The 11,627-nt window shown below is 32.6% G+C and overlaps 1 protein-coding gene and 1 pseudogene across 2 annotated transcripts; both read right to left on the reverse strand.

The window, feature by feature from the left end:
- LOC143572688 (putative serine/threonine-protein kinase PBL7) lies at window positions 1–4,433 on the reverse strand. Its single transcript, XM_077057771.1, has 5 exons — window positions 4,261–4,433; window positions 2,223–2,416; window positions 1,606–1,795; window positions 1,128–1,519; window positions 1–590 (listed from the first exon to the last, which is right to left on the reverse strand). Exons 1-5 carry the CDS (start codon window positions 4,349–4,351, stop codon window positions 312–314), a joined length of 1,146 nt encoding a protein of 381 aa, XP_076913886.1. The 5' UTR covers window positions 4,352–4,433; the 3' UTR covers window positions 1–311.
- A 3,264-nt stretch (window positions 4,434–7,697) lies between these two features.
- On the reverse strand, window positions 7,698–11,356 carry LOC143572686 (two-component response regulator-like APRR3; annotated as a pseudogene). Its single transcript, XR_013142306.1, has 9 exons — window positions 11,328–11,356; window positions 10,373–10,734; window positions 10,128–10,289; window positions 9,914–10,047; window positions 9,677–9,829; window positions 8,977–9,127; window positions 8,630–8,888; window positions 8,036–8,564; window positions 7,698–7,951 (listed from the first exon to the last, which is right to left on the reverse strand). The product of XR_013142306.1 is annotated as a two-component response regulator-like APRR3 (transcript).
- Between the last annotated feature and the right edge of the window lie 271 nt (window positions 11,357–11,627).

Here is an 11,627-nt window from a genome sequence, read left to right on the forward strand (position 1 = left end):
GGTCCGTGAGTTTTCTCGTAGCAAATCTTCATTACCAAAAGTATCCAAATTGCAACAGTGCCAACTATATATTCACCATTTGCATGATTCAAAATCCAAATTCACTGTTACCCTTTTATATAGAGCTTGCTAATTACAAGAATCTCCAATCCTTTAATAAAAAAAACCGAAAAAAATTCAAGTGGAAAATGAAAAAAGAATGGTGAGACAGAAAAGAATAACCAACCAAACATTGAAAATATTCCCAAGTGTTATATAAACACAAAAGGGTCATATTTCTTGTTAGAAAAATAGTATCTTTCACCTCACCTTCACCTGGTGCTAGCATCACTATTTCTTTGTGTTCTAGGAGTAGATGAGCCCGAACGAGTACTTTGAGGCTGGTAGGCCCGTGGGTCATATTTTTGAGAAGCAAGATATGTGAGTGCTGTAACCACATCTGCAATCACGGGCCTCATGTTCGGCTGCTCTTGTACACACATTGCAGCCACTGCAAGTGCCTGATACAACCCTCTTAACGGGTACTGGCCTTGTAACGCGGGGTCCGCCATCTGCCCGAATTTCCTACGGTCTTTAAATAAAGGGCGCGCCTGCAATTAAGTAGCACTCTTTTTAACACTTAACAAACTTAAATATATAGAAATATAACAGCTTGTTAAGGTATATACATCCATTCACACATGTCTACGAGAAAAATGTGTAATTTGACTTTTGAGGTCAACCAATTATTTTCCATATCCAAATTCGACATGGATATATAACAACTTACAAGAAAAATGTCACGTTTATGGAAACATTGATAACAAAACATACCAAAATAACATTTTGGAGCAAATTTTCTAACAAATTCATTGTAACTTTTGAATGTTAGTCCGTCTGACCTATAGGCTATAATGTCAAACTGTATATCTATGATGGAATGTAAAAAAGATGCAATCTTTAATGATTTTTATTTTTTTAAACATATTAAAAAAAGATTTTGGTGTAATGTTTCTAACATATTCATTGTAAATTTTGAATCTTGAATTGCATCATTATGAGGAATGTAAAAAAGATGCAATTTTTAATGATTTTTATTTAAATTAAACATATAGAAACAAAGAGAGAACCAAAAGATTGTTTCTTACCCAAGCAACCAGATTATGTTCACAACCAGTTTTTGAATTATCAATCGCCTTCCTCCCAGTAATAATTTCAAGAAGAACGACTCCAAAACTGTAAACATCTGACTTCAGTGTTAGCTGACCTGTCATTGCATATTCAGGAGCACAATACCCGTATGTCCCCATCACTCTCGTTGACACGTGAGTCTTGTCGCCAACAGGCCCTAGTTTGGCCAACCCAAAATCAGAAAGTTTGGGATTATATTCTTCATCAAGCAATATATTCGAGCACTTTAGATCACGGTAAATGACAGGCGGACTAGCTTTGTCATGCAAATATTCCAAGCCTTTTGCTGCGCCCGCAGCAATTTTCATTCTTGTGTTCCAGTCTAGCTGTTGTTTATCAGGTGGTAAATCTGAATGTAAAGCAGAAATACATGATTAATAACAATTTCAAAAAAAAAGATTATGATTTATATATTTCTGAGGTTTGGTTACATACCATGCAGATGGTCTTCTAATGATCCTAGTGGCATGTACTCGTAAACTAAAAGTCTTTGATCTCCATCAGCACAATATCCGATTAAATTAACCAAATTAGGGTGATGAAGTAAGCTTAACATCAATACTTCAACAAGAAACTCTCTGTTTCCTTGCAAACCGTTACGATCAAGCTGCTTGATCGCCACAACCTATAGAAATATCATAAAATTATATAATATAGTTATATACTTAAAATTTGAGGTTAAGAGTAACAATTTTCGAGTGCCATTTATGTTCTTTGCATTCTCAAAAAAGTTATGATTGTCATATTAATACTTAACTAAGTACCGCTTCCGTCTCATGAAATTTGAAACATTTGACTTGACTTGGCAGTTGGCATGTAGCTTTAATATAATGTTTTGACTATTTGCCACAAATCCCACTTGTTAACGCTACATACCATGTCAAAAATTGCACTAGTCAAGACTCATCATAAAGAGGGTGTGCATTGAATGCATGATTTGACCGACTATCTAAAGTAAAAAACGCCTCTTTTTCCTAAAAATTGACTTAAGAAGTGGAGAAATAACCAGTTAAATAATTTTATATGACAAAAAAATGGATAAATTTAGAAACCTGGTTGGTAGTCTCTAACCGCCCTCTATACACTCTTCCAAATCCCCCTTCACCCAAGAGATAATCTGCTCTAAAGTTTTTGGCTGCGACCGCCAATTCACGAAATGTAAACGTGTGTGCTGCAATGTGTGTAGATCCTCCATCTTTAGAAGCTTCTTTATGTACACCAGCACCAGAATTAACCTTCAATTTATCTGAAAAAAAAACATGATTTGAATAATAAAGTACATAACTTTAACAAAATTTAAAGAACAGAATTACATAATTCAAAAGCAGACAATTGGTTATCAAAATACTAAAAATGTTTATCATAAAGTCCAAAACAGACTACAAATAGCTTAAAGTTTCCACCTTTACGGGTTCAGTTAAAAAAATTAAATTCATCATATTTTTATGGTTTCTAACTTGGGAAAGAAATTAGACACCAAGTATACAAGCAAAACAGATTGCAAATTTGGTTTTTCCTTATGCAAAAATAGATTGCAAATTTTACTGCAAATTAACCTTCGACTTATCTGAAAAATAAAGCATAATTTGAATAACAATAAAGTACAGAATTTTTAACAACATTCAAAGAATAACAATCATAAATCCAGTCATAAAGTCTTAAACGGACTACAAATAGCTTAGAGTTTCCACCTTTACGCATACGATTAAGAAAAACTGCATTCATCATATTCTATTATTCTTATGATTCCTAATTTGGAAAAGAATTTAAACATCAGGTATCTGGTTACTACCACCAACACTATAATTCATATAATTGGAAATCATGGTAAATAATTCACAATAAAATTGTTAATAACAAATGAAAAAAAAATCAAGAGAACCTTCAAATGATAACTCTAATAATAATAATCAACATTCAAGAGCACAAATGGTGACTTAAAATGCTAAAATCCAAATTGCCTAAGAATCAATAAAAAAAAGTACAACTTGAATAATAAAGTACAGAATTTGAACAAAATTCAAATAATAACAATCATAACTCAGTCATAGAGTCCAGCTTAAAGTTTCCACCTTTTACGCGTTCCGTTAAGAAAAACTGCATTCATCATATTCACATATTTCTAATTTGGGATACACCAAGTATACAATTACCATCACCTACACTATATTTCATATAATTGGAAAATCATGACCAATAATTCACAGTAAAATGCCTAAAAACAATAAAATAAAGCATGATTTGAATATATAGTACAGAATTTGAACAAAATTCAAAAAATACCAATCATAATTCCAGCCATAAAGTCCTAAACAGACTACAAATAGCTTAAAGTTTCTGCCTTTACGAGTTCTGTTAAACAAAACTGCATTCATCATATTCTAATAATTTCTAATCTGGGAAAGAATTCAAACACCAAGTACACAGTTTGCTACCACCTATACAGCTATACTATAATTCATATAAATGGAAATCATGACAAATAATTCACATATAATTGTTGCTAAAAATGAAAACAAATTAAGAACCTTCAAATGATTACTCTAATAATAATCAATAATCAAGGGCACAAACTGGAGACTGAAAATGCTAAAGTCCAAATTGCCTAAAAATCAATAAAAAAATTTGAATAATAAAGTACAAAATTTAAACAAAATTAAAAGAATCAACAATCATAGAGTCCAGCTTAAAGTTTCCACCTTTTACGTGTTCCGTTAAGAAAAACTGCATTCACCATATTCTTATTATCTTATATTTCTAATTTGGGAAAGAATTCAAACACCAAGTATATAATTACCATAACATACACTATGATTCATATAACTGGAAATCATGACAAATAATTCACAGTAAAATTAAATAATAATTGAAAACAAATCAAGAACATTCAATGATAACAAATATTCAAGAGCACAAACAGAAAATAAAAATGCTAAAAAAAATCCAATTTTCTTAAAAATAAATTTAACTAAGGCATATCAGATCAACCCACCACAAATTCATTATTTATTCAACTTAAAGCAAACCCTATATTAATATTAAACCCTAAAAAGAATGTTGATTGATAAATAAAAGAATTTAGATAATAACCTGAAGTGGAAGAGATCTGATCTTGTGGCTTGTTGTTGTGTTGTAACTTAGGTTTAGTGTTGGATTTGTGAGAACAAAATAAACAACCCATTTGTTTTGTTTGTCTCTTCAAATTCCAAAACTCACACACACAGAGTTCACCCTCTAGACAGAGAGAAAGAAGAGTTGAAAATATTAAGAAAATAATAATAATATTAAGAGAGAGAAAAGAGAGTAGTAGTTTTATTTTTATTAATCATTTTTGGTTATTTGTCTTGCTGCATCTCTGCTTTTTGTCTTGGTCTATAACTTAAATTCCTCCATATGTCTTCACTTTATTCTATTATAATTTTATTTTTTTATACTGTTAGTTTTTAATTATCAGCATTAATTAATTAAATAAAAATATTTTGGTAACCATTTTGGTGTTTTGATTGATGAATATAACTCATGTCATGTGAAGTTATGGTTGTGAATTGTGATTGTTAATCTTAATCTAGAAGTTAAGTGATAATTTTTTTTTAAAACGACTAATACAATAAAACACACTAGCAAAACACTAGGCACTCGATAAAAAGAAGTCAAAATTGGATTTTGTTACCACTCCACCTAGTTAATTCTACATTTTGCATGCTATACGTTGATTGTTTTTTTTTTAAAAGTTAATTCTACATTTTGCATTTTTTTACTAGGAAAGCATAAAAATGTGTATGAATAATGCAATCAAAGATCTCTGTAACAGTTATTGATCTGAAAAAAAAAACTTTAAATGATATATATTTTTTTAACAATATTGGGTATCTAGTTTATTAAACAATAAGTTAAAAAAAATAAGATAGCTATTTGAAGGTAAATAGGCCATCTTTGAATTCTTTTTTTTTTTTTTTTTTTTTTTTTGCTATACAAGTTGACATGATAGGTTTTAAAGATACAAAACACTTGATATGAACTATATTGGTTAATGAGGTGATAAATAAGATTGTTATTGATCAACCCATTGTTTTGTTTGCTGGTTTAAATTTATAAACTTCAAATTGTATATGATACTTTGGACAAAATTCTATGTGTTTTAAGAAATAAAACAAGTTGATAGAATATTGTGGATGTTTGCTAAAAAGTTTTAATTTGTTTGATAAAAAATTGATGTTGAGAATAACGTGTGGAAGCTTCATTTCTACACAATACACATATTACAAATACAAGGCCCCAAAAGTGTTTAGTTAAAAAGCTAGGTTGTTAAATGAAACCTCGCTATCTCATATTGATATGTAAATATATCTTCATCTTCACTATATATAACGTGTGAATCCTTTATTGACGACACGCTTTATGAAAGTCATTCTCAACAATTATGAGTATTTATAGAAAAAAAAAACTCTTTTGGTCAAGTTTAATTTGTTTTGAGTTATTACCACGTAAAGATTTATGCATATTAATGCAGGTAACACGTAAATGATGATTGTATGTGACCAACAACTACCAATCATATTTTAACTCTCAAAGTATATTTTATGCATAATCATGCATTCATACATGTAATACACGTTCAGTGGCCGTGTATCACCCTTTCTTTCACTTGTTATCAGAAGATCCATAAAGTCATACCAAATTTTGAAGTTAGATAATAATAATAATAATAATAATAATAATAATAATAATAATAATAATAATAATGATGATAATAATAATGATGATGTTACCCGACCACTATTATATGAAATAAGTTGATTTCTATGGTCAGGTATTACTATAAACTATTTATACACATGTTACTCTACAACTTTATATACACAAATTTAATTACTTAAAGATAATGTCTATCGATAATTAGATTCCTTGAACATATATACTGATTATATTGGGATACGAACTTTTTATCTCGTCATCAGTAAAAACACTTCATCTATCCTCACCGCCTTCTTGTTGCACACGATTCATTAATAACCACCAACAATCCCTCCTCTTAACGCAAATATATAGGTTACACGATCCTTTACTTAGACTATATGTTGTGGTTTGACTAAAAACTATAATAGCGTCTTGTCACGTCACGCTAAGTAGACAATGCGCCTTTAACTAACCCAACCCACCACTTATTTTCACGTTGTGGTTTAACTAAAAATTAAATACAATAAAAAGAAAAATTAATGATTGATTGAGCCTTTAACCACCCACATTGTGCCTTTGTGGGTTAGGTGGGCAGGGGCATTAGCTTGCAACATGCAGTCTTACCACGAGACTGTCTTCCTTTGCATTATGTCTCCTGTCTCCATCATCGAAACCATTTACCACCTTCGTGTTTATTTAATTTTCTAGTTTTTTTTGTGTAATCATAGATCTTGATCAAATCAGGATCCTGTTTGGTTATGTAGCCGTTATCTTTTTTATAGACGTGGTAGAATAGCGTTAGTGACCGTGAAGTCTTTATGGTGACTAAGAATAGTAGACGAGTGGTTTTTGTGTGTACCGTACCATAAATAATTGTAGAGGGTAGATTGGTTGTTATTATGGTGGTTAATGGCGATATTGACAGTGGTGGGATGAGGTACTGACATGGACATGGTTATGCAACGTTGCAAATGGGTCTCATGGGAGGGACGATCATGTGAATGATGTTAAAGAGAGATTATTTATTGTGTTTTTTTATGTATGCATATTATTACACATTAACATGAATGATTTGGTCTCTTATACTTTGCACATGACAGACTTTTAATGAATCTGTTTAATTACATCCTATAAATGATTGTTTGTGTTACATATTAAGTTATTTACCCGTGTAAATATAAAATATGTAATATACTCTCTTTATTTGTATTTTTTTTACACACCCGATCATCACATCAAAAGTTTCAAACAAGGTTTTCTGAATTAAATTACTAAAAAGGTTATTTCGCAAATTTAGCAAAATAATTATACAAATTTACTCATAACTCCTTGAGATCCAAAACACATTATAAACAAAAAAAAAAGTCAAAATCTAATATAAAATGTTAAATGAATCTAAATAACTTGATTCTCAATATTTCCCTTTGAAATTCCTTTTTGATAAATAATTCAAAAGAATTCATGGTGGTTGTAACCAGGGATGGTTTTACTTTTTATTGGGTTGATTTGAACAAATTAATCATGAAAATTAATTATGTATTTATAGTAAATAATGAAAACAGATATGAATTTATTATTAAAAACTGTTATTTATATATATAACACATGAACACTTGGACACACTTAACTAAATCCTAACACTTGACATTTACTTGGAAATATACCTTAGACCACACTTAGCGGGCTCGTTTAGGACTCCACAACGAGCCCAAAACGAGCCAAACACCGCCCCAGCCCCTCATTTTTGTACTCGTTTTGCCAGTGTTTGTTGTGTAGACGTTAGTTTTGCACGGTGGTGGGACAGACGAAGGACCAGTGGAGAAGAAGGTGGGCACGTTTCCGAATGTTAGAAGAAATGAAATTAATGTGTTCTTTATTTATATAAAAACTTTATAACACAACACAGAAACACACCATAGGAATGAGTCATGTTAGTTGTTTCCGAAGGGTCCTTGGATCGAAAATGTTCCCTTCATATCTATCTACAATCTACACATTCCATAATCCGAATAACCATTCGTTATAAATCCGCACCTTGTCTGACAAATTGCCCACGAACACGTGGCCTCTCGTCTGCAAGCTTTTTTCGGCTCTCGTATCGTACCTTCAAAAACAAGCAACCAAAAATGTCACCGTTTTCTGGTCAAACAAGAACAAAATGGTCTTTACATTTGTGTATGAAACATACCTTTTTTTCATAGCATCGTTCTTTCCTTTTTTGCCGGAACTTGTTCAGGGCGGCTTCTCTTTGAGCAAATCGGTCTAGTTCAACACCACTTCCACTTAAACTTAATATTTTACCCTTTTCACCACTATTTCCATTCTCACCATTACTCTTACTATTGCTTCCTGATGCACTTCCATAATGTGTTTCAGCTGGTGCACTCAAACCATTAGTTCTTGATGACCCGCCATCTTGGTTAGCCGTTTCTTGCTGCTGCAGCATCTTGTGAGCATGGTGGCGGATATTAAACTGTGCAGACGCCTTGTCATCATCGGGAGGATTTGGTTTGCCATCCAATGCATTGTTGGTGCTCGAGCCCATATAGTTATTAAGAGTGCTACTGCCATTAGAACGTCGATTCAGGGCTCCATTTGAGTTAGATTGAATGCTTGCATGGTTTGCTGCTTTTGAGCTAATAGTAGCAGCTAGGAGCAAACAGCTGCTTACGTTTGTGGTTGGAGCTTGATTAGCATTCGATGTGGTGCTGTTATACCTGCAAGACGACAAGCGTTAGAAGTTACTGACACAATTTCAGCCAACAGCTAATAATATTAATACCTGGAGAAGGCTGAAAGATCAGACTGTTTTATAACATTTCTCTTATGGGTGGTGCCAGTATCAGTATCCTCCGTGTCTAGTGGTCTCTTCAAACTGAGCTCAAGGGCAGGTGAGCACAACGCTTCATTTGTTTTCTCATCCATAAAATTATTAGGCAATATGGTCCTCGGCTCACTCGTTTTCTTCAACTTTGATTCAGTGATTTTATCAGAATTTCTAGGTGCTCCTATTTCTAAATCTTTCCCCATCTCAATCACATCTGCAGTATCTTACAAATAGACAATATTCAAAAAAAGAAATAAAGCCAATCATTATAAATTTAATTTAAATAAGTTTAGGCATGTTACCTAAATTATCACCCTCCGCAGCATGCTCTGTGCTAACTGTATCTGGTATTGCATGAATAACCTTGACACAAGTGTTATCCAAGCAACCCGCCAATCGGTCAGGTGAATACTTGGTACTTTCAACTTCTACAGCTCTTTTTGACCAAAAAGTCTATATAACCAAGAATATGCTTAAGAATATACACAAGTGGTATCACTTTACAGTATTGATGCCTAGATTCTGATATAAAAATAAAGCTTGATGTTGGATAAAACCAGCCAACTTTCAACATTTTAGCAGTTTAGTCTCTTTAAGTTCTTTTCTTGTGCAACCATTATGTCCCTCAACTTTTATCGGCTTGCTAAAAACGTCAATTTGTATCTTAAAAAAGTTATAGAGATATAACCACTGGAAAAGAAAAAGGTTAAGGGACCAAGTCACTAAACAGCTAAAATGTTGAAATTTGGTTGGTATTTCCCAACATTAACCCTAACATAATATTTAAGTGACTAAATTAGGTTCCCTGAGGTATATATCTGTAAAATTTTGGTATCATATAGCACATCAGTGAAAACAACACAACTTCAGATTTTAATTTATCAAATATATACACACATACATAGACTCATATCATAAGATGCAAAAACTTATAATAATCCCATACGGCCTTCATTTATAACTTAATTCACATTATTAATTACATCCAATTGCTAGAATTACCTGAGTGCCACTTCCATCATCACTTTCATCCTTAGCTGTCAGGTCTATGCTCTTGTATTCACCCTCATCACTATCATCATCAGAGACTTAAATGGTTCTTGCCTTTGCAGGTTTATGAGCACCAACACCACTCTTGCTCTCGCTACCGCTAGACTGATTAAAACATTAGTTTATTAATGTATTTTGTTTGGAAGATGAAGTATAATGTATAATAAGCTAATAACTAAACTAACTCACACTATGGCATTTCCTCCACACATGCTGCCAGAGGTTTTTAAGCTCATTCTTTCGAACGGGTTTGACTAAAAAGTCAACCGCACCTTTGGACAAACAGTTAAAGACTATACCCATAGAGTCATCCGATGACATCACTGCACATAAAATCAGGTACCAATTGAACTTATAATCAATAACAGCTTATATGTATAATGAAATCAGGTACGATACTCACTGATCACTGGAATGTTTTTGCGAGGTACCATGTTCGTGATCTTGGACAAAAGATCAATTCCAGATAGATGTGGCATGACTACCTCAGTTAAAACCAGATCGATTTGCTTGTTGATATCACTCAGTACTTTCCATGCTTCTAGACCGTTAGATACAGCAGTAACTGCAATGCAGTAACTCATATGTGGTCAAGTAACATTCAACAATATGAGCTGAAATTAATATTTGGAATATATAATGAGAGACCTTCATAACTACAATTACGTAGCAGGGCACTAACAACATGACGAGTCGAGTCATCGTTTTCCACAAGCAGAACTTTTAAAGACCTAAGAGGCAAAAATCTATCCCACTGAATCACAGGCCCTTGAGGTTGCTGTTGCTGTTGTTTAACAGCATCAGCCAACTCGGTGTTATTATAACCATTGACATCCTCATTAATCCTTGACTCATCTTTCTTCAGACAGCATTTGATCGTTAAATGCAGCTCCATCTCACACTTCCTACAGCTTGTTCAGTTTATGCTGATTGAGTTTAAACCAGTGTTGTAAAAATCGCGATCAGTCACCAATTAATCGCTAGTCGGTATGCTACCTATTCAATTTCACCTAGTCAGACCAACAAATCAGTAGTTAGTCAAAGCCAGCCCAAATCATTCAAAATCGGTCAAATTTTGGTCAAAATAGGTTAGAATTTGTCAAAAATTTTGAAGTATTTGAAAAACTATACTTATTAATCCAATCCGACTAATAAGTTTGAAAAATACATAAAATGGTGTGTGTGTGTATATACAGGATCCAATACAAAGAACACTTAACCTACAAAGCGTACAAAGTCGCGTCACAATTACGCATGAAGTAAATAAATAAGCAACCTATATTTAAGACTTTGTACGTTAAGCGTCCTTATAACAATAATTTTGGAAAAACACATTTAAAACTCCAATATTATTATTTATTAAACCTGATTTTCAATTAATCGTTAGTCGATACCTCACCGCTTACTAGCACCTAGCCACATATTCAAATTAACAAACAGTAGTCTAAACAAAACCCTAAGAGCCACACAACATTCATACAATTCAACATAACACTACACAATTCCAGCAGAACTTTATACACAAATCAATAATCCAATGAATAATCAATAAAATAAGCGTAACAAAATTATCCAAAACAAAACAATAATATATCCTACTTACTTTAACTTAATTCGGTCAAATCATCCGCTTCGTATACACAAAATCTGATCATAATTGATTAAACTTGTATGAGAAGCAAAAACCTAGGGTTTGTTTTGTTTTGTAATTGTAAAACAATAGCACAGAGTGTTTACTGGTAGAAGAAGATATTATTATATAGGATGTGATGACGTGGAGGTAGTGAGGGCCAATAACGTGCCACGTCATTAAGATACGGGAATACATGTAGGATGGAGGGTGGTGACGTGTGTACAAAGTCAGTATACGGGTTGAGAAATACTTGGGGCCGAACGCCGGTAT

This window comes from Bidens hawaiensis, unplaced genomic scaffold (assembly GCF_021521415.1).
Source record: "Bidens hawaiensis isolate Kalapana, Puna unplaced genomic scaffold, B.hawaiensis_p1.1 tig00025990_1, whole genome shotgun sequence".
Classification (NCBI taxonomy): Eukaryota; Viridiplantae; Streptophyta; class Magnoliopsida; order Asterales; family Asteraceae; genus Bidens; species Bidens hawaiensis.